Here is a 23668-nt window from a genome sequence, read left to right as displayed (position 1 = left end):
AAATAAGTTATCATTGTACCTCCAATATTTTTACTGCTCTCAAGCTGTGCTTTGCAGATTTTTTGTCTCTATGCTCTGGATCTTACCAAAACCCATGCAAATAGTGGTTCTTCCTTACGCATCGTTTTTGATCTTCCCCACTAAAATCTCTTGCATGTAATTTTACACTCTGCCCCAAAGTTGGGCTCTTTTGAAAAGCATGCACGCCAGATGCATCACCGAATGCATGCGATAAGGACCTACCTCCGATGCCTCATATTTGAACACACCATGAAATCGTTCAAGAGTATTGACATTACAAATCTCGGGTGATTTGTTCCGAGCTCAGCTAAAGTTAGTTATTGAATCAATCTATTCACAATCTTGTGTTCTGTTGTTGAGTCAACCTGAAAGAACTCACGGATAGGACTACAAACAACGGTAAGGTGAATATTTCAATGGGCAAGCTGCTCGACAGTCTATTCATAGGGTGACTTAGTATATGATGCAGTGACTGATGTGATCTGGTATAGCATGGTGAGCTGGAATGGTCAATCCCTGCAACTGTTTAACCATAAGCTTATGTTCATAACCCTTTCAAATCCTTGTCAGTCTGACTCATTAGGTTTTTTCGTTGTTGTAGACCTAAAATAATGTGTCCAAGTATAGTTGTAAGACTATTTTTAAAGGAAAGACCCCATTTATGGTCATTCTCGATCCAGTAGAAGGCGGTTTTTTTCAAGTAGTCTGCTTGTTCTCTGATAAGATCATCCCACCTTGTTCTGGATGCAGTAATGACTAGGGTAGTAGCCACGGTTCAACCCTGGTCGCGTAATATGACCACTGTCCGGTAATTCGGCCGTTCTTGTAGCCTAATTCATGCATAATTACCTCCATTCTGCGAAATTCGTAAATTATGCCAAAGAAGAACGTCGTTTCATTATATGCTGAGTTAGTTCCTAGCAGAAAATGTATACAGAGAGCAGGAATTCATGGTTGTCGGCGTGTGTACTTAATGTGAAGGTAAAGTTCTCTTAGGGCCATCGTCTCTGAGTGGATCGAAGAGTTTGTCTTGATTTGACGAACTCAGAGCCCTCAGAACGTCCAGTTACAGCCACGATCACGAGTAGTGAAGAATGATTTAATGCATTGAAGAGGTTGAGTAAAAGCTTATCTCTATGTAAATACCGCATGGCAGCCTTATCTTCAGTGATGTGCTCCAAATAGGCAATCGCAAACACCCAGTGACTTCGTTTGTTACCTTGCAGAATATAATGGTAAGCAAATCGTGAGGGGAAGTTACTGTGCAATTTGTATAGAGGTTTTTATTAGTAAATGTGGGGAAACGTTTGAAATCGCTGATCTCTCTATCGAGACACATCGAAGCCTTAACCATTAATATAAGTGCTTTCCACTCACCATGAAGAATGCATACGGTTTGGCGATTCACAAGCGTGTTTCTAAATGTCGTGTTCTTGCCCCTTTTTTCACTTGCCTGCTTTAGTGAGAGTATTCAAAATTTTAGCGGAATAGGTCTCAACACCACCCTCAAACCTATTGGATCTTTGTTTTCTTGCAGATGCCATCGAATCGGTGGCCAGAATCGGTCGCCATTGGATTCGTCTCGACCACTACTCAGCGACACGAGTGCAGCGCATCGCTAGCGACCACTTTGAATCATTCTTTTCGTCCTACTCATCCTCCCCTAGCTGCAACGAGGCCTATCTGTGCTTCGAGAGCACAGAGACACGAAATGCCTGGATTACTGCGATTAGAGCCGCCTTAGATGCGGAAAAAGCGCGTCTGAGCCTCAGTTATTCAGTTTCTGATGCTACTGATGCCACCACTGGCAACGCAAATGGTGCTGCGATGACTTTAGAAGTGTCTGGGTGTCGAAAGTGGAGCTTTGATGCACGGCCTTTGGACAGAGACTTAGTACGAAGTTCTCTCCAACGTGTACGTGGCGGTTCCATTAATTATTTGGTCATCGTAATGGAACATGATAAGAGGAATGAATGAACAGCCGCGTGAATGGCTTAGAGTTGGGTTTTTAATTGCTGATGTTGGTAGAGACGTACAGTTGGTGAATGAAAGGGAAGGTGAAAGGGAAGGCCATAAACGGGTTATGGATTAACTGGAATGGTGGTCAACGCGCGGGTGGATTAGATGATTGACTGGTGGATGTCCAGATGGGGAATGTATGGATGGCCCAATTTTTGGTGGGTTCACCAAAGGTCAATGGATGTACGGTTTTCACGGGCCTTATATTTGTTTGTTTTTGTGCTCAGGTAAGCCTGGAAACCCCCCAAATCACAATCTCTACTTGCCAAAATGGTTACAGATGAAGTACCGATTGGTAAATTGTGAATAAATCAGAGGTGGATGAATGGGTGAATGGCTAGATGGTGGACGCATAGATACTGTGCTAATGGACTGTGCATACGTAACTGTCTCAATTATGTATGCGTTGGTCAGAGGTTAATTGATGGCTAATTGGCGCTCCCTTGAAGTGGTTTATCTCATATCACTTAATGCTTATTTTAGTTTTCTCAAGAAAACGAACTATTCGTCAGTCACCAGCGGCGACAAAATCGTCTTAACCTCCTGTCAGTTTGTCCTGATCTTCAAGTAAGCTTAAAGTTATCTCAAAATCATTTTTCTAAATATTCAGTGAGTCGAAAATATTGTAAAGGGATGAGCTCAGTAGAAAAATTTGACCCAAAAATTGAGTTAGGAGTGTGTTTCGCTCGATTTCGATGTGTTGACCGGCTTTGACTTTGTTTACCATGATTGGTGCTGATGAAGATTTATTAACTACAATAAATTATAATTCACCGGTTCTCTTAAAATACAGCAGAAATCTCGAGTGCGTGATGCGACAAAGTCGAGCTCAAAAGTCAAGTGGCTTTTATTTCTGCTTTTTTATGGGGCGCACTAGTTAAATGCTCATTTCTCGACTTGAAGGTGACTCAGTTGAAACTAGTGATTTTCAGTCAGAATAGAGCACTTGTTGCAACATAATTAGAAGGGTTATGACTTTACAAGGCAATATGCACAAACATTCTGCAAGTCAAAAAAATACAACCCTCATCCGAGATGGATAATGTCAACATTTTGGCATCTCTGAGTTTCTTAAAAACACCTATTTATTCATGAAGATATGTTAGTCGGATATTCAGTCAAATGCTAGTTGTGTAGTGCATGAAGATTCATTTGCCTTGGCAACGGATAAGAGCTGGAGGGCTGGAAGCTTGGGTGGCATAATCGGAGCTTCTAATGAGCTACAACATCTTGCCGTACTACGCATTGATAAAGACATTGTCTTGTGCTATCTCTAGCACCCCCAGTTGCTAAGTGAATAGTACTGGTGAGCGGCAGGACTTTACGCTGTAGAGAAAAAAAATAGCTACTTTCAGTAGTAGCAGTGTGCGATTTCTGAGTAGTACGTTCCATGTTATACGGCCTATAATGGGGAAGGTGTATACGAGAGTTAGTGCTCGTGGCACAATTCACTAAAATTATTATTTATCTTTGAAAACCTCATATTTGAGACTAATTTATCGCCACAAGGCAACCAGAGGACGGGAAACTCTTGAGGTTTGATCAAAGGACCATTGACATTTATCATGATTACCATAACTTTGTGTATCTATTGTAAACTAAGACGTGAATGTCTTTTAATGTTCTTAGATCCCCTACAACAACCAGCTGCCAAGCGAGTACGTACGTCGTCGACAGCAGACAGCTGATCTGTTGGAGAGCGTTGAGAACTCGACTTTGGAGGAGTCGCCGAGTGTGCAAAAACTGCTGCCGCAGTGCGCATGTAGCGAGAGTAAACGACATTTCTTGGTCACATGCCTCTCTCTCAAGACAGGACTTCGTGCCTCCATTGAAGATGCTACTGGAGCCTGGGAAATTGATAATGTACGTTCCTTACCCCCTACTTTCTTCCTTTAGCGTTGAAAGAAATAACTTTGCCTATTGACAGTACTCAAAGTGAAGATTTGGGCAGAGTCGATGATGCTCGCTCCCCTAAATGCACCTCTTAAGCTGTATGAGTTTTTTTTTCAGAGGTCATAGGCATTCATGACAGCAATGAATCAACCAGAAAATCGATAAAACGGTTCTTCTTTCTAACTCCTTTTCTTAATCATTCTTGCCCTCCTTTGCCTCGAAGTCACTACTAATTTGTCCTAATTTGTTCTTTATTTGGAGGATGACAGTAATAAAGTGGACTACCTGGGAAATCAGTCATAAGCGTTCCCTCCTCACCCCTCTTCGCATTTCCTCCTATTCTTCTTCCATTGCTTCAAAGTTCTTCATACTCATAACCATGTGTACTCTCTCTTCCTTCTCTTAACTTTTTACTTTTGGTAGTGATCTGAATCGAGGCCCTTAGATATGTGTCGCCAAGGGGTACTTTGGTGTTGCATGGGCATTGAATGCATTCGCTGCACCTTGCCATTTAAATTCACCTATCAGAACAGAAATGTTCACTCAAACTATCGAAAAACACATTGGGTGTTGCTCAGTAGTTCAACACTTCGTCATTGTTTCAATTTGTCAGCGTTAGTGAGGTCCATGACGGAACTCGTTTAAAAATAACACGAAATTTTTACTGACCTATCCGGTCACAAGTTCGCAGCATTTGTTGACCAAGTTCATATCAAAATTACAAAGCCCGTTATCGGCAAAAGTTTTCTTGCCAATCAATGCTATCGTTATGCTTTGCAACAGATTTCAAGTGACTTCAGGTTTGCATAGAATTACGCCTTTTTAATTCCTCTTTTTCTTTTTTTTCCATAGCCGGAACCGTTTTTTGTCTCCTTCTTCCTTGCCAGCACAGCTGACAGTGGTACCCGTCTATCCGAAGATTTCTGTTGGAATCCCAACTCCCCTTTAGTTGAGGCCATGTTCTCTCCAGAGGTCTTCCGTCGTCTGCCTTGGCACACTGCCGACACCATTCCCTTTATCCATCACCAGCCTGTTAGTCACCAGCCAGGAGGGAAAACAATGGCTCCCCCTCCACCTGTACCCCTCAATCCGCATGGTTCACTCACTCCTATGCCCTCAAAGCTGGCCAAGTGTCGATCCGTTAGGATAATATTCCATTTACCTTTTAGCTATTGAAATGGATGTCATTGTTTCTCTGTCTTGCTACAGGCGCTTCTCTCACTTGATCCGGCCATCCGTGCAAACCACCTCTTCCTTGTATTCCGTGTGGATAAAGTACTTGTGGGCGGAATTAGCCAGGCCGCTGAGAAGTACATGAAAGCCGCGAGTGGTGGCATGGACGCAGGAAACGCACCTACCTCAAGTGACCTCAAGTCAGGCGCCGTGCTGCATAAATCTATGCAGTCCTACTCCAAACTCCTCGGTCGCTATCGAATGCCCTTCGCATGGGGCGCCAGGTCGGTAATCATTTCTAAATTTAGACGAGATGTCTGTTGGAATCGTTTAATTTGGTGGTTTTGTCTTCGCAGGTGGTTGTTCTCGAAAGAGACACAAGTACCTCTGTTCAAAATGGATTCCTCTAAGGTTTCCGAACCCTCCCTCCTTCAGTCGGTCCGCCAGCTCGCTCGACTTCTGACCCTCTCCAAGGAAACCTCTTCGGCTGAGGCGATGATGGGGACAAGGAAAACGGAGCTGGTCTTGTCACTGACTCCAGCGGTGCTGGAAACCCTGGAAAAATCGATAAAAGCTGAGGTGTTACCAATACAACTCCATGTGGCAGTGAATGAAGTCTCGAATGAAGTTGTCTCTCAATATTTGGTCGGTCTAGTGACCTCACAACTGGAGGCAGCACATTCAAAGCAGAGGATAGGCGATGGTGGTAAGATGCAGAAAGTGGGGCCCATTAACCTTCTTCATGTCAACGACTTTTCTCCTGAGGAGGTGGTGAAGGAGGTAGAGGTGTTCGTCACGCGAAAGGTGCGTGTGATTGCAGGAAAAAATTCGTATGGAGCGTTCGATCCAGGTCTGTTTCCCATCGTTTTAAACGTCCTAGAACTTTAATATCCCCTGATGTGATTTATTTGGAGAAATTTGGTCTTAAGCTACCTTTTATGTTGCCTTTCTGATTATTATCATTAGTCTCTTCGTGTTTTGTTCGTGAACCAATTATTAGGGCTCATCCATTCTTGTCACGGGCTTTTTCTGCGTTGCAAGGCACGGATATCTTTACCCTTCTCATGATAATGGTCTGATACGAGTTAAGAGAAAATGTTGCTCCTGTTCTTCATGGTTTATTTTGACTTAGCATCTATAAGAATCCAATTTCACTAATTTTTGCGCCTATATGCTATTCACTATTCCCTCTACCTCATCAGTTTTATTCGACGGTAGCAGCGGCTACAACAACGCACGCAGCAGTTTCCTCCTCTTCGGTGACAACAAACGCAACTCCATGTCCTCCCTTCGCTCTGAGGTATCGACTACTTCCACATCCTCCGCACTATCGAACGGTTCCACTGCCAATGGCACCGGCACCGATTCGGGGTCTGCCAGTCGCTTCCTCCGATTCTCCGCTGTACTCGCTAAGGCTGCCTCTCTTGAGCTCAGCAGTCTCGTCAGTGGTGTGACTCACGACGGGGCTGGTGCGGAAGGAGTGGTGGGTGCTGCGGCGTCGGCAGCGGCTGCCGCTGCAGTTGAGGAAGCGGGGACTCTGTTCAATCAGCCCCCCCTCTCACTGGTTGATCCCTATCGCAGCTTCGTGCACACTCTCTACATATATCCACAAGCTCTCAACATGGCTATTAAACATTCCTTTGGGAGGGTAAGTTTAATGTAGTTAATAAAATAATTACTTCGTTGAAATTAGCAGCAATGATTGCCTTAATTAAGTCGTTTGTAGTGACATTAACCCTCTCGTAAACCCTTTAAACTATTATTACTTTGTTAGAAAGTAATCGGTTAAACACCGGGTATAAATGATTTACCCTTATAGGCACGGAATTTGTGCTGCTTTATGGAAATGCGAGAGAGCGATGCAGTAGACGCGAAACCATTGAAGGTCTTCTACACCCGTCCTTCCCTAATTCAACCGGCCTTCGACACATGGTTCAACACTACTGTGCTGCATCACGACTCCTCGCCCACCTTCCTTGATGAGGCAAGTCATAAAGTGTTCTAAGGCTAATTAATGTTGAAACCTCTGTGTGATGAAGAAAACCTTTTACGAGCTTCACGTACACATCGTTTCACTGGTTCGTCTCTTGTACCTCAGGCGAAAGTGTGTCTTCCGATAGTGCTGACACGACGGCATCACCTTCTCTTCCGTTTTTATCATGTTCGCTGCGATCTGGCTACTAATTCAACTGAAAAGACTTCCTCCACAAAGAAGGCTCTTGAATCCTCCACTGGCTTTGCTTGGCTTCCCGTACTTAACGAAGATGGCAGGTGAGGCTGAAAAGTGATCTCGCTTTTTCAATTCCTTTTATCAAGAAGTTTATTAGAAGAACAGTCGTTAATCCTGCGAATTGACAGTCTTAGTTAAGTAATGATGTTTTACTAGAAATTGGCGATTGATATTGAATTTTGTCGTTTTTCTGCTGAATTTCTATACTTTCACTTTTGTGTTTAACATTCCTTTTCAATGTTAGCCTCGTCTCTGGTACTATCTCGCTCCCCATCTCCCAGGATCTTCCCAATGGGTATCTTGATGCAACAGCTAAGTCCACCGTGAGTCGCTTTAGCCCATGCATCCATTCTTTGATCATCCATCCATCCACCTATCCACGCATCCTCTTTCACTCTTAATTCATCTTCCCTTGCAGCGTCGTCCGATGTCTAATCACCAGTCATCTTCGTCCACGATGGGTAATGACGTGCGTTTAAGCTCTACCACCTTTGGAATCGAGCCAGCATGGCTGGACAACAAGCGACCCCTTTTCACCCTTGCCCTCGAGCCCGTCTCCACAATGTATAGCCTGGACGCAAAGTTGGTGTCCTTCTTCGACACGTGTGCCTACAAACTTGCCGTCTACACGGTGCCCGTTGCTACTGATGCTGTTGCTCCGGTAGGAACAAGGGTGAGTGTAATCTTTACTCTTTTTACGACGGTCTCGTTTATAAAGGACTGTTTGACTGTCCTGGTAGGTCCTCTTGAATTATCTAAATTTAAAGTCAGCAATGTAATCGTGGAACTTCAGGTGATTTATTAGCTGGTGAGTCTTGGAATCCGATGTAATTTTCCTTGATTTTGAGCCTTCTGTAAGATTTGCCAATTGACTGGATGAATTTTAAGTGAATTAAGTGATGTTTTTTTCGCCTTTTTGGTGGTGGAAGGCTGTCTTCCTGTCTTGTGAGATTTCTTGATAAACCTAAGATTTGATATAATTTCAATGGATCTTGGACAATATTCTAAGTACTTTAATCGGGCTGGAGCAGTTGCCGATTGATTGAGTAGATATCGAGCAGCTCATACTTTCTTTTTGCTGACTTTTTAGCAGAAGTGTGCTTAGCTGTCCTGGAAATTTTTTCGTTGAAATTACATGGTTGAACTTGAAATTCGATAAAGGCAAGACTATTTGACCATTCTCGTAGTTACGCTAAATTGTCAAATTCTATGACTTGGAAGTCAACTTCGTTGTCTTGAACTTCAGCCTAATGTTGACTTCCTCTGTTGACGTCTGCTCTTTGATAGCATTAGCAAGATGTATCCTATCATTACCAGAGCTTCCACTTTACCATTCTTTAGTGTTAAATTCTTTCAAAATCGGATTCTTCCTTTTAGAGTGTTCGTTTCACTACCGACGATAAGTCGTCCATCCCCTCACGATCCCTATTCCCCTCTGTTGCCATCTCCCGAATAAACACCACCACGGGCAAATTACTGAGCAATGCTATTAAATCGCTCCTGTTGGTGGAGTGCCATGCATTGGTTCAGTTTTTTCCCGCACTGGCCAACCAGATTCTCGAGGTACTGCTGGTCAGCTCTGCAATGAGTCAATTGGAGACGAGTACGGCGTCGGTAACAGGAGATGCTGGCCAGTGGTTGGCGCTTTGCCAGGATATGATTCCTGGTGGGGTGTGCGATCTTGCCAAAACTGCTGTGGGGTGAGCGGTCTTTGTTTATTAGGTATCAATGCTACCAGTTAATAGTAGTAACATTAAACATATGCGATGACTCGATTCACGGATAGACTGCTACTATTTATTTTGCATTTAAATATAGGAACCTAAAAGATTTCTCAAACTTTTAATTTTACTTCATGGTATATGTCAAGTTGGTTATCTTTTACAACTAATTAATCTTTTCAATGGACAAACAGTTCAAGCTAATGCAATGATTGTTTCAATGCAAAAGTCGCGTAAAACCTATGAATTTTATCCAAAAATAGATTCAATGAAGTGACACCCAAAGTGTTATCATTTATTTTCGGTCGTGCCTTTACAATCATCTGGATGGTATTTGGCTGCCAATTTTAAATTTCTAATTTCATTTGGAAGATTCTTGACGGAGAACTCCCTGTTGCAAAGGTGTAAAAGTGCTGTTGAATTTTGTACAAACTTCCTGTTTTATTTTTCTCTCCTACTTTTTTAGAACCTTTTCGTTGATTCTGTGCATCATCGAGGATGCTCTTTCGGGCTCTACCACCACCTTCTCTCCCTCCGCGTCCCTCTTCTCAAAGTCAACCCAAAACTTCACGACAAGACCCGTCTTGTTGAAGAATTTCCTTGAAGTACGCTTTACTTTACATCTTGTACCTTGATATCATGATTAAATTTTGATTGATGCGGGGATTAGGCCCAAATTTGAGTGTTTCGTTCTTTATTTACACCTAGCAAAATGTATTTATCTGGTTAGTGACGACTTTGTGCGTATATTTACCGCCTGCGTTGTCTTTGAAGACCCATTAAGGACGCACAAATCTGGAAGTGGCTCTATTTTTGCTATTCATAATGGACGGAGGAGTAATAGTCTGGGTGGTGGCACGACCAGATCGCCATATCGCTAGCGTGGTAATCAGATCGGAGTAGACAGAAAGAACTCGTACTTGATTGTTTCATTTGCAAGTTTGCGTTATTGGAGTTCGTTTAATTTGTGCAAAACTCAAGACTTTGGCAGCTGTAAGAGTTGGTGGTGCTTTTGACAGCTCTTCTCTTGTTACTTATCGATGGTAGATGCCATCTGTGACGTCTAGGTGTGGAATCGCGAATTGGAATGTTGCCTCAGTCTGATCGAACAGAAGGGCTAAGTCTAGCAGCATAAATACCTCGAACAGATGTCATAGCACTAGCGTCGTAGCTGGTTCGCAAAAGTCGGAAGAGTTTCTCTTATTCGAATGGAAATTTATAAAACAAATACCATTTTGCTTTAGTTTTCACTGGACCCCAGCACCCTCTGTTCCTCGGCCTCCGACATCTACAAACTCCCCACCGCTGGTTCCTGTGCCCACTTTCTCCACCACGCCGTGGTGCGTGGAATGATAGCCCTCATGGTGGATCCCTCTTGTCCCTCTGAGATTGCGCACAAATTCTTTGTTAACGCGTGGTTTTTCTTCAAAGTGATTATTAAGTCGTTGGCTCAACACCTCAGCTCCTCCAGTCGATACAAGGTGATAGAATATTTTTTATTGAATTGACCTGAATGGTGCTGGTTTTAATCTCTATTTGACTGGCTGTCCGTAGTTTGAGCGCAAGGAATGGGGGCGCTTGTCCGTTGCATTCAAGACTGATCTGACGGTCCTTTTACGACTTGTTGGCAAATGGATGGTGGAGATGTGTGCAGAACGCGATGAAGGGGCTTCAGAAGGCGGTCCTTCCGATACTGGTTCAACCCGTAGTAGTCAGTCGTCCTCTGTACCGGGTGGTGGTTGTGGTGTCTATGATACCCAAGTGGTGGAGACCTCCAACACGCATTCAAAGGTTGCTAAAACGTTGGGTGCGGAACTGGCTGATAGTACTGCCGATTTCCTGGAAAAATTGCTTCTTCTCATTGATCGGGGTTTTGTGCTGCAGCGGTTGAGGGATTTGCTAACAGTTTTGGAGATTAGACACAACATGGTAAATGCTTTTGCTTAAACGCATTCAAATCTACTTTTGGAGGTAGTCGGGCTTTGCTTTCCCACTTGTTTATTTCCACTTAGTCTCCCATTGAGGTGGATAATTTCAACTGTCTTCGCTACCGTCTGTTACAGCGATTTTCAGAGACCCAGTTCTTTGTCCAGATCAATTTGCCTTCACTCAGTCCTCACCTTTCAGGTAGGCTAGATTGCTATTTCTTTAGCTTGCTACAGCTCAAATACATGTTCATTTTTGCCCGCGGTGTTCACTGGAGGAAACAGCGCTCTTATGTTAGTGGCAAACAAGCATTTAATGTACTCTGATATCTCTCTAAGAATTGTGAAGCACTTGCTCATTTAATTATGCAACACAATTAAACATCATTGAAATAAGCGGCTATTACTACTCATTTAAGTGGAATAGATCCATTTTTAATATTGTAAATAAGCAGGAATGGTTCCCCGCCCAGTCGAAACTCCAAATTTCAGTATACTTTGACGCATGTTGTTTGAATCCTGCTGAGTGGTTTCGAGGAGAAGTGTACTTCAATCTTACTTTAAACGAATAACGGCCACACCTCATCGAGCTTTGTAATTCTACCCACAAAAAAATTAGTAGCACAAGCTTTTTCTTCGAAAGTGCACTCTAAATTGACATCCTAATTGTCGGAAGTCGCCTGGAAATAGGTATTGACTATATTTTTCCACCCACCCTTCATTTCGAAGATCGCCGAGAGGAATTAACTCTAAGTGAACGTTTCTGTAAGGAGCACTTTGTGGTGGGCTTGAGTCTGCAGCAGGTGGCTTGCGTGCTGGCCGGCTGTGCAGACGCGGGAGGTGCAGTCTCCACTCGGAGTTTGCGTCAACCCCTCCTTCTCCTCCTTGCTCAACTCGCTAAGGTGACTTTTGACCCACGCTACGCCACCTCGCGTCGACTGCTCTCGCGCATTTACATGCTCTATCTGCCGCTGGTGAAAATCGCTCTGGAGAATATCAATGCGCTAGGACCGCCTGGTGCGAAGTGTTGATTTTTTGTCTCCTGCTTCGGGTTGGTAGTTTTGCCGATTGCTGGCCGACTCCTAGTTTCAGTGCCATCTATTCGATCTATTCTACGGATTTTGACTCGATGTGTCGTCACTTTGATGATGTTTAAATTCTGCAGATAACTTGACGGAATTCTCTTGATTGCTTTTAAATTCAACATATTTAAGACTTTCTTTAGTTCGTAGACCACACCTTTGTCTCTCGTCTCAAATAGTTTAATTTCGTCAAAATATTGATTACTTTTAACCATTATTACTGCCAATTGCGTATGGTACAATGCAGATACATTTGATTACCTTCCCTACAGCCGTCTTCACATTATTTACCTTGTTTGACTGATCAGATTACTCGGCCAATGAATGCCAAGCATTGAATTGTCTGTTAAAGCGGGGTCTTCACTCATCTCTCATTAGTTTGTCCTGTGAATCGCATTACTACCAATCAAATGCCCCCTATTTCCGTTTGGTTCGCTCCATGGTGGAGGTTGTGTTGGGAAACAATTGCAAATCTTTAGCACATTTATCCATAGTTTCATCTGAAAGTGCTTCAATCAATAGAACCGAATTCGTGTTTGAAAGTTTAGTCATTTATCTTACGGGGCTTTTGATGAAATGTACTTTCCCATTGTTTCTCTTTTTTTCGCAGGTCTTCAATTGCGCGAGCTAGAAAAGGTGAGTAGTCATGGTGTCAGTTCATTGGGTGATGCCACCGGTTGTGATTCACAGTATCGACTCAAGTCGCGAACGTCGCACAAGCTGCGAAAGCTTCACGGCCACAATCACAACAGCGGCCATCAGCAGCCACGACAGACGAACAAGAAGGCCCCGATAGCGCGTCCAAGCAATATGACTACGCTGTCTGATGGTAGTATAAGCTCCCTCTCTTGTCCCACTACGTCGGCATCCAATTCGTCTAATTCTTCTTCGGAGCGAAGATCGAATGCCTCTTCCATTTCTTCCTCCTCCTCCACTTTCATCGGTCCTGATGGAAAGGTGGCACCGGAGGTACTAAAACAGATCGCTGGATTTAATAAAGGTAAGTTTTCAGTTTGTCGAGGCATTTTCATGATGCACTTTCTATATCTACTCATTTAATCAGGAATTGATGAATGTTGGAGTCTGGGTGCAGAATAGACTGCTATGAGGGCTAAAACAAGTAGTATAAGCCTAACTTGTCCTACTTACTCAAAGTTGTGCTTGAAACATTCGGGTAGTTCAATAGCTTCGGCAAGCTTTAAGTAGGAATTCTGTTTGGTTTATTGTTTTGCGCTTATTTTGAGAAAAGGTAAGCAATTACAGCCTTTTCAATAAGAGCAACTGCCTAATATTTGGGATTTGATTAGCGGTAGCCTTTTTTCATTGGAATGATCTTTGGGTTTTTTACCTTTTGGCACAAACCTCAACGTCTCAAAGTTTCTGTTCCCTTGAGCGAGTGTTACTGGACGCTGGCGGTTCGGTATCACAGATGAGTGGGCAATAAAAGTGATTTACAGAATAAAGCCCTCAATTTATTCCTTTTTTTCTTGCGGTTTCAGTGCTTCCACTTCTTGTAACGTTACGAACTATTCAGTCAATTTTGTTAACAGCTCCTTATGGCCTACCTTGATTCGTTTGATGCTGTGCAGAATTTGAGGTTAAGGTGATTGTCTGAAGTCACTACGACTTCGGCAGTCCTCCTCCCGCGGATCTTTACTGATTTAAGCATCCAAAGCACACGCCTTCCTCCTGTAACGTTTCGCGCATCATCCAGCCAGCGAAATCGAAACCATTAGTCCTTTTTACTGAATTCGTTTATCGTTGCTACCAATGTGGCGCTCGAAGTGCCTCTGAAGGCGTCGTGTGATTTGCGGTTCAAGGAGTTAGTAAGCCTAAGAAACGGTTGGGAGACCAGTAGAGCTCTCTTCAGCCAACGTGTAGACGGAATCGCACGGTCCGGTATCCTGCTATCATGCTTCAGTACTACTGGTCAATCACAGGTTAACCTATTGAGAATGCTTTTCCCTGCATTTAGAAGATTGCTGTTTTTACAGGTGGTTCGCTACAGTATGTGGCACCACGTAGGCGTCTGCCAAACGAAATATCAACAACGATAGCAGCTAAGGCAAAGTTTGGAAGCACAGCGACTCTCACGGAGGGCGGCAGTGGCTGTGTCAACAAAGACGAAGATGAGGATTCGGAAATTGGAAGGGTGGACTCCTCCAATCACTACTGGTACGCAAATGATGGCGGCGACAATGGTGGTGGGGATAGCAATGGTGACTACAACTCCGATAGTAAGTACCCAGTCGTGTTTATTTAAGGGCAATAAAAGTATTGATAATGATAGATTTGTCGTAGTCTTTCGTTGGAACCCTCTAGACTGCGAGTTCAGCCCCCGATAATTCATTTTCATACGACAAAATCGTAGTATTTTCCATTATGGTAACAGTTGTAGTTATTTCATAAAGTTTCGGTGCTAAGTCGGCATGAAATATGTCTCCGCGTTGACACATTACTAGGAGCACCATTAGTAGTATTGGTACTGGCCTTGGCTGAAAATCATGGTTAATTAGCTATTTGGAAGGCACGAAATCGCGATAGCTGTTGCTTTGATCAGTCTACTTATCGCCTTCATAAGTAGTATGGTTTTTCTGTCTATTGACACTATTCATGGGGGAAATTTTCACTCATCTGCATAATATGGCTACATCTCGTGAAGCAGGGAGAAGTCACTTCACTTACGCCAGATGTGTGGCCAGCATTTTTCGTTTTAGTTGACGAAAATGACGATGAGTGGCCAGAACGAGTGCTTGAAATGGCGGGCGTCTTGCCCTCGGAAAAGGTCGATGTCGCCGATAGTCAATCGCGCCCTCCGCCACCCTCCATTGTACACGATGCCAAAACAGGGTCAGTTTTTGCGTATCCCATTAGTTTATCAGGGTTGGCTCCATAAATACCAGTTCATAAAAATAAAAATAGGTATTTAAATCTTGTATGGCCCTCAGTGTTATCCAGGGAGTTGGATTAAAGCACACTATTATAGAGGAATTGTTATTAACTCCTAGAAGGATCGGGCGGTCATACTGTCATGCGTAAGCACAACCTATGGAGATTAAAGAGCTCTTGCAATTAAACTAACACTAATTTATAATGTCAAGTCACTGTTACTATTCTTTAAAGTTGACGTGGTATTCACGCCCAGATTCATTTTTCTATTTCTATCTTCATACGAATTTTCCCTGAAATTTGGATGCAGGAATTGGCTTTGAATTGATGGACCCCCAGCTTTTTGTCAAGTTACATTCTTTATGTGTTTGATTGTAACGCTGGTAATCAGTTTAAGGTTTTGTTTAGATAAATGTATGAATAGTCTCAATTTTTTTCCTCTCTAAACAAGTGAATAAACGACACGTAGGTATTTGCGACCACATAGTTGTTGTCGTGACTTTCAAAGTGATTCGGTTGTAAGTTTATTAAATGTGCAATCTAAGAGTGACTGATTTTAATGGTATACAGTTTCTCCATTTGTGGGATTTTTAGATAGGTAAAACGTTGAAAGTACCCTCTCAGTTTCTAAATATCTTAATCAACGCTTTGTGGATTTTTGAAATATTTACTTGATAGAGTCATAGTAAATCGTTAACGCGTGGTATTTTTTTCCGACCACGTTTTACAACTTATAGTTTTCTGGTTTGGCGTTCATGAAAACTATTTACGTATTATCATCAGTGGTATGGAGCTCTGAATTATGCGGGCCTGCGTGTAGCGGCGCAGCGAGGACACTACCATAATGTAGGGCTAAAGATTACACCTCAAATACTTTTAGATAGGTTTTTAAATCTTGGATTCAAATTGTGTAATTTTCCTATCTTAAACTGGCCATTAAAATTAGATTTTGCACGCTTCCAAGTTGGTGCTTAACATATGGATACAAATAGCAGAGATTGGATTGTACGATCTTTAAAGCCAGTGACCATGGCTAAAATTCCGCCTGATGCTACGGCTAATCACGATATTTGACTTATTTTCACAGCCACTATTTATTCCCCCCTTTCATCGAAAGGTATCATGCGTTCCTTCAATTTTAATAGACAACGGCCTCCTCAGGTACCTCAATCCTCAGCAGGACCACCTCCGCTACCACCATCTTCGTCATCGTCCTCCTCAAAAGTGGGATTCCAGACTGAACCAACGCAGTTCGAGTACACATTTCGTCGGCACATACACCGCCATCCTCATGTACATCAGTTGCCCCCTCAACACCACCTCAACGACAAGTGCCAACGCGACCTCTACATTTGTCTCCTCCAACTCCTGGCCAACCTGGCCGAGGAACCTGTCGTTGCGTTGCTGCGCAGTCTGTCCGAAACTGAACGTGCCGACTTCCTCAAACTCCTTACGTATGTTTTATAAACTCACTGAAGCCATTTAGGTGGAGGCTACTTTGTCGGTTGGTTCTAATTTTTCGCTCCCACATTAACAACAAACCACATGTTTGCAATTCTACCCAAATCATCAAAGATCGTCAGATATTAAATATTGGCAGCAGGACAAGTGTCATACTTATCCTCTAGAGCTAAGTCCACTTTGTGTTTAGAGTTCCACTTACTTTTTATCTTGTTCCCTTTTAGGTTCGCTATCCAGCACTTGAAATATCGCGGACGAAAGTGCATCGCCAGGTTTAAGTAGGTTTGCATCTTTCCCTTTGATTTGATCTTGATAATGCAACTTGTATCTCTGTGTGCTCCCTTTAGTACAATTAGTACTAGCTCAGTCACCCAGCGTGGAACATTGGGTTCACCGCCAAAATCTGCCACTTTGGATAGTGGTAAGTGCCCTTTCGCTCGTGGCCAACTTCAGTTTCGATGTTGCTTTAAAGCAACTCGTTTTGGTACCCCGAGTTCACACTTGGGACCCATGGGACATACCTATTATAACTGCTTTTAAATTTTGTTTCCCTCAGTTAAGGAGAGAGTTACGCGTCCTCTAAACGCCACTTTCCTGGATCTCAGTGAATTAAATTGTTCGTTTTGTTTACAAATTATGTTTAGAATATCGTGTGCTGTTGGAAGCGAATATGGCCACCGAGGCCGGTCTTATTGTTCTGGATGTTCTCAACCTAATGAGCAACACTTTTCGAGTAAGTCCTCCTCCCTTTCCTCTGTTTTGCTTAGCTAATTCTGCCAGTTTGTAAATTATTTTGAGTCCTCAATTGTGAAATAACCTTTATGATGATTATTTAGAGGGACTTAGAGACAGGAAAGCCCTCCAATCCTGTCTTCCAAGGTATACTTGACGTCTATGTCTGTCTCCTCTCGACTGGCCAATCGGAGCGCCTACTCAAGCACACCTTCGCTTCGCTTCGCGTCTTTATCTCGCGTTTCGCCAAGGTACATAGGAACGTAGACAGTGCTATTTCATTTATGAACTCCTGATTATCTTACAGTGGGGAACTTATATATGCATTACTTTATCATTCGCACACTAGGTGCTCTTCTCAGAGACTACGGAGGCACTGGCGCGGATCTGCATGGCGGGGTTGCGTACCTCAAACCTCAATCTCCTACCCTGCACCGACGAAGAAGGGGGTCAATCGCCTACCGCTCTTACCCCTGTCGTCGGCACCTCTGCCATCACCCTGTCGTCGCACAGTAGTCGTTGCACTTTTGATCAAGCCAGCGCAGTCCATGTGGACATTCTTCGACTGGAGGCTTGTGGTCTCATCTACCACATGTGGCGGACCAGTTTTGAAGCCTTTGAATCGAAAGGATTCAAGAGGGTGCATTTGCAGGTAAAAAGTGGCTAATATGCAGTTAGCCCCTCGTGAAGTAGTGCTTGATATTTTATGCAGCCGAAAAATTGGTGACAAGTGGTCCTTGATTTTCAATCCTTGAAACAACCTTTCTTCAATTCATTTGAGTTGTTTTCCGGTTTTTTTTCCATTAATTGACAGATATGTTAATTTGGGGGGGGTGGGGGGGGGGGAATTTATCTTTGTTATCAGCTTGTTTTCTCATGAAGCATGATTTATCAATTAGTCGACTAAGTGAATGGTGGGTTAAAGCTAACTTCAATACACTGCAGAAGAAATTCTTCATAGATCAACCTAATTGTTCGCTTAATCCACCCACCTATTCATTGCATAAAGGCGCCACATCTACACTAGAATCACTTCATGCTTTATAAATTGATTGCGTTTTCCCCTCTTCATCGTCCACAGTTGATCATCTCCCTCTCCAAACTGGTCGGTGACATCGGTCCAGAGTTCGAAGCAAGTTTGAGTCTTCTTCACAGCCTCGCAGAGATGGACATCCAGCGCGGCGGTAACGGTAGTGGCATCGAATCAACTTACGCCCGGTCGATAAGTCAAGGTGCCTTGCTGCAGGCCCCGCTCTGCGGTCCAACTGCTAATGTATTCATGGAGGGCATTGAGGATCTCATCAAGCGTATTCGTACCGTACTCACTGCCACTGAAGAGATGCGCCGGTATGGTAATGATCTCTATCGTAAAATCGACCTCCAGTACTCCCTAGCCAAGTCGTATGCCAGCAATCCTGTCCTTCGACGGTGCGTCTCATCATAACTTTTGTCCATTCATAAAACGTGGGCGAAATTTGTCCTGATGACATTTAACTTCGTAGGACGTGGCTAGAAAAGTTGGCTGAGTTGCATTTGGCCTCAAAGAATATGGCTGAGGTGGCTATGGCCAAGCTGCACATTGCTGCTCTCATGGCTGACTACCTTAACAGGAGGGGTGAGTCGTTATTGCCGCTTAAATGCCTTTAGGTAGCTGATCTTTGGGAACTGCATTCATTGCCTACTTGTATTACTTTGTTAAGGTTTACTGGAGCGTAAGTGAACTAAAAACACGAGTACACGATGAGCTGGCTAGATGACTTTAATCAATGATTTGTGATTTGCTTGCGCAAAACACTGAGTTGGAACCAGTACTAGTGGTATTGGTGATGTTAACTTGTGTTCTTTTCTATTCAAGGTGAATTTCCCAAAGGCTGTGATGCCTTCTGCAAGGTTTCAGCGAATATTCGACTGGAAGAAGGCTCGCTACTCTGTGATCCGGCAATTATTGAACTTTCCTACAACCAGGTGTTTTTGCCTGTTTATAGTGTTTTTCCAAACCTCTCCATGGCTTTTTGGGTGGGATTAAGTTTTCATTGGGTTGGAATTTGTCATCAAATGACCTCTGCTATCGGTTGAAAAGCATCATGTTATCTTATGAAATCAGCCGCTCAACTTTTTTTCGTAATTATCAGGAAATTCCTCTCACTATATTATTCGAAAACTTTGATGCCTCGATTTGGCTTCTAACATGCAGGTAGTTAGTCATCTGAACGACTCTCTAGGCATGTGAGTCATGAGGATTCAAATGAAGAAAACTGGGGAACTCAAGTTCAGGGCTATTTTGATCAAAAAAACTTGATTATTTTCTCCTGGTTCATGTCCCTTGTGTGCGGAGGATCAGGGTCTAGTTAAGACATGGAGGACCTTCTCGCGGTAAGTTACTCTAATGTCTGAATGTAGACTGCGGCATTGATTAGATTTAGCGCTCATTTCTGCCACAGGGGAATAATTTCCTCTTTGGGCTCAAAAGGCTGCTAGACATGGTGCTTATGTGGATGGATAAAAGATATCACTTACTGATTCGTGAGTTAAGGTCAAGTCTCACATTAACTGTGGCGTTGGTAGGAGGATCTGCTGCGCGACGTGGCAGACGCGGCAACAGCGTTGGAGGCAGCAGGCTTGTTTGAGGCCCTGCAACCTGTTTATGCCCTTGTCACGCCGGTGTACGAGACACGACGGGACTATACGGCGCTGGCGCGCATCTACCATCATCTCGGCCGTGCATACGAGAATACGGCACGCGCTGAAGCTTCTGGGCAGCGTCTGTTTGCCTCCTACTTCCGAGTCACCTTCTTCGGGAAAGTGAGTGGCCTCTCCTCTTTGCCCTTCCATTCTGGCCTTACTTATCCCTAGTTCTGTCTCCGTCGGCCTTGTGTCTGCCTTATAATCCCTCAATTTACCACTGTCTAGCTCTGAATGCTTCTCCGGTCTGCCTGCTCCCCTGCCTCTGTGTCTATTTGGGTTTAAAGAGTGCTCTGAAGGCGGACGGAATAAGCATTGACGTACGGATGGGTTGGTCGCCCGTTACGAGTAAAATCATAAGCGTCATATTAATCTGCCGGGATAGTAGTCGAAACCTCTCAGATTGCACAGTTTAAACAAACATCATTTTGATACATGACTCCCTCCCTTGGTTCTCCCTATGGTCGCTCTTCTGCTTTGACTATCACAACGTGGTCAGTACGCGAAAAGCCACCCATGAGTTAGGGACTTTGGCTGTGCGTTGGTTTCTTCAACCTCGGTGATGTATCTTGCTAGGATTGTATATTCTTTGTTAACCCCATTGTAGGGCCTCACTCCAGGTAAGAACAGATGCTTAAAAGTAGATACTCACGGAAGCAGCATTCTGCATCCACTTTCTCTCGCTGCATTCCTCCAGCTTCATTACTGACTATGGTCTTGTGGACGCTATTCACCTACCAGAAGCTCCCAGACTCATTACCTCTTATATAATTATCTTCCCTTCATATATTGAACGCATTAGTGTCATTCCAATTGCCAGTTAATCTATTTGCGAAAAGTGGACTTGGCTTCTGTGTTTTTTAATGCCCTCATCTTTTACACAGAGTTTTGAAAGTCTTGCGGGAAAGTCCTATATCTATCGAACGGAGGCATGGCAAAATATCAATGTGTTTCTGCAGAATCAAGTCCGAATCCATGAAGAACGTCTTGGTGTTGGACACGTGGAAAAGCTGACCGAAAATCACATCGATCCCTCCAGGCTCTCGCCTGGGAAGGCCTACATTCAGGTTACTTTCGTGGAACCGTATATGCCTACAGACATCACCACTCACCGCACCTCCTTTGACCTTCACCACGATGTCCGCGACTTCTTTTTTGAAACGCCCTTCATCATGCAACCAGGTTGAAAAACTCGTAGTTTAGAGCGTGGACCTATCAATAAGAGATATGCAGGTGAAATTTACTGTCCTTCTAGGCATGTCTACAGACGCGTGTCTCCTGTCTTCCGGACCGAAGCGGACGGACGATCTGACCGCGCAGTGGAAACGACGCACGATACTGACTACGGAAGCGGTATTTCCACATCTTCGCTCGCGTCTGGGAATTGTCTCCAGCCGCGATATCGATCTGTCCCCTCTGGACGCTGCAATCGACGCGATTCAAGTTAAAGTGCGAGAACTGACCGCCCACATTCCGTGTGCGCCTCAGGAAAGTGCTAACGTTTCAGGTAAGCGTCTATCCCATTTATCAGTCACTGGCTGTGGATTGCGGAATACTTCTAACGGTTTTCACTGTTTTCAACAGCTCTTCATCTTTCGACGACAAAGAATCAACGAGGAGTATGCGTAACTACTGGTGCATCTCCAGTGGGTGACATCGGTGAAAGCTGGGTAGAGACAACCGCCAAGGGGGAATGCAGAGTGCCCCTATTGCTTGATATGCAGTTGCAGGGTGCTCTGCTGCCCACTGTAAATCAGGGACCGATGGCCTACGCGCATTCTTTTCTCGCTTCCTCACGGTCCCAACTGCACCCACCAGAGAAGATTAGTCGACTCAAACGCCTCTTCTTGTAGGGTTTATTGCAATTAAGCATTATGACTGCTTGGTTATGTGCGCAAATGGCAATGTTTGGTTGACGAATTCTAGTGATTTCCTCACCGTCTGTCTGGTGCTTCTAACACGGTACCGATCGGTAATGCTGCGCGTGCACCCGGAAAAGTATAATGCAATGCATGATGCCTTTGACCGATATCGAGTGGATTTGAGTAACCTTCTTAACGAAGAGGTTGGTTTTGAAATCATTTTGTTGCCATCTACCAATCAGGTCTACTTTTGGGGTTGTGGGAGTTCTGCTTATCTCTTAACTCCTTTACCTGTGCGTATTTGGGGATGTTTCAAACTTACTTCATCTCCAACCCTTGGGTACTATAAAAGCAGTCATTTATCATTGTGAATGTCACTGAATGCTGATTCCAAAGTGGAATTTTTACCTTTGATTTAGAGAGAAAAATGCATTTTAACCATTATTATTGCTGATTACAGAAGTCTTTCGGCTGAGCTTCTTATGATTTTAACCCCAGTGCTGCAGCCATACTTCTTTCTACTGACCCATCTTACGATGGTTTTGTCTCCTCAAGGTGGTGGTGGATGAGATGCGTCTCCAGGTTGGTCCCAAGTCTCAATTCACTTGGGCGTCGTTGACATAACCCCCCTCCATCCCCTCTTCTGCCAGAAACTCGTCTTTCTCTGCCGCCGCCACTGTCGTCTCACTCCACTCCTTCCCATTACTTTCCAATGTCCGCTTGTCTTCCCTTTGCATTCCGTCCCTGCCTAACTCCCCTTTTGATGAATCAATAGACCGACCTACTTCTAAAGGCAGGCAGAGTGGGTCTTTCCTCTGACGGAGTATAGCCGGTTTATCAGTAAGAAAATGGGCTATGGGGGAAAAACTTCATTTACCACACGTAAAGAGAGGTAGATTAGCATTTTTAGATGAAAATACCAACCCTGCCTTTTACTTAGCTCCATCAAAACAATGCAATGGATAGGAAGGCATGGTCTGCTTTGGGATCGAGGCAATGGCTACTAAAATGATGAGTTTTAGGGTGATTTACTTTAGAGAAGTGCAATATCCTATCCTTATGCTGGTTGATAGACTCGTTTAGAACTATTCAAATGATTTTCTGTGTTTTAAGCGAAAGTGTGCACAAGGCGTGTTATAACCCCAATATGGAGCACGGAAGTCGTTCTGACAACTTATTCCCTCTCCGAGCCTTCCTTTCCCTATCCTATTAGTGTAGCAATAAACCGACCCAGGTTGAAGGATAAGTCACACGATAGTCACTGGATTGTCTTCTGTAACACGTACGTTCTTAAAGAGCAAGGTCAACTGGTTTTCCTAGCCTAAAATCTGACAGCCCCAAGAGGGTTGAGCCAAATAATTAGCTTAGGAATTGAAAAAGGATAGGTGTGTAGTTTATTTTGAAGGTCAGAAAAATGAGAAAGAGGGCTTTCTAGTGCGAAAATATCGAAAACTAAGGTTTTCAGATGTTTTGGTGAGCATCTTTTAAACGGTAAAATAGGCATCGCATGCACTTAGATGAACTTCATGGCTCGGAATTAAGTCGAACAGATTTAGATGACAGATGCTGAAAAGGTTGCATCAAACTTCTCATTTAATTAGCTTAACAAACGCTTGCGAGGCATTTTCAATCTCACTGTAGCCCTCGGGTCGGATCTGCAGATGTTGCGAGGCCTACGATTCTGAAAGTGGCTTTACTACAAACCCAGGCAGCGGATGCATGTCTACTGGTTTCAATCACAGAAAGTGACATGGGATTCCAGTTATCAGGTATGTTTGCCCGACAGCTGTCATTATTTGGCAGATACGTGCTTTATAATTATACCTTCATTTTGTCTTATGTTGCTTTGATTCAACTGACTCTAGAAAGTCACATGAAGACGTCAACGCCTTGCCTTTTGGAATAGAGGTGGTTTTTCTGCCATGTTTAACCCATCGGACTCATCATTCTCCGCGCGGTTTCTACTTCAGTTTAGACG

The 23668-nt window shown here is 43.7% G+C and overlaps 1 protein-coding gene across 1 annotated transcript; it reads left to right on the top strand. All coding sequences in view use genetic code 11, as the record gives it.

Moving 5' to 3' along the window:
- Nucleotides 1-773: 773 nt before the first annotated feature.
- Nucleotides 774-22314, top strand: EGR_09580 (Dedicator of cytokinesis protein; the record flags this gene model as incomplete). The annotated part of the gene is made up of 36 exons (XM_024498829.1): nt 774-810; nt 1559-1935; nt 2524-2607; nt 3670-3903; nt 4786-5073; nt 5143-5390; nt 5463-5956; nt 6309-6754; nt 6926-7102; nt 7205-7377; nt 7581-7659; nt 7755-8009; nt 8714-9036; nt 9524-9662; nt 10302-10538; nt 10612-10986; nt 11070-11184; nt 11712-11999; nt 12675-13064; nt 14059-14301; nt 14782-14914; nt 16099-16407; nt 16639-16692; nt 16762-16835; nt 17059-17147; nt 17251-17397; nt 17496-17798; nt 18228-18574; nt 18649-18761; nt 19002-19111; nt 19712-19948; nt 20713-21010; nt 21084-21335; nt 21413-21677; nt 21755-21893; nt 22246-22314. 36 exons carry the CDS (start codon nt 774-776, stop codon nt 22312-22314), a joined length of 7941 nt encoding a protein of 2646 aa, XP_024346769.1.
- Between the last annotated feature and the right edge of the window lie 1354 nt (nt 22315-23668).

This window comes from Echinococcus granulosus (genome assembly GCF_000524195.1).
Source record: "Echinococcus granulosus chromosome Unknown EG_S00154, whole genome shotgun sequence".
NCBI lineage: Eukaryota > Metazoa > Platyhelminthes > Cestoda > Cyclophyllidea > Taeniidae > Echinococcus > Echinococcus granulosus.
Note: the sequence above shows the minus strand (reverse complement) of the source record. Positions and strands in the feature narration are given on the sequence as shown.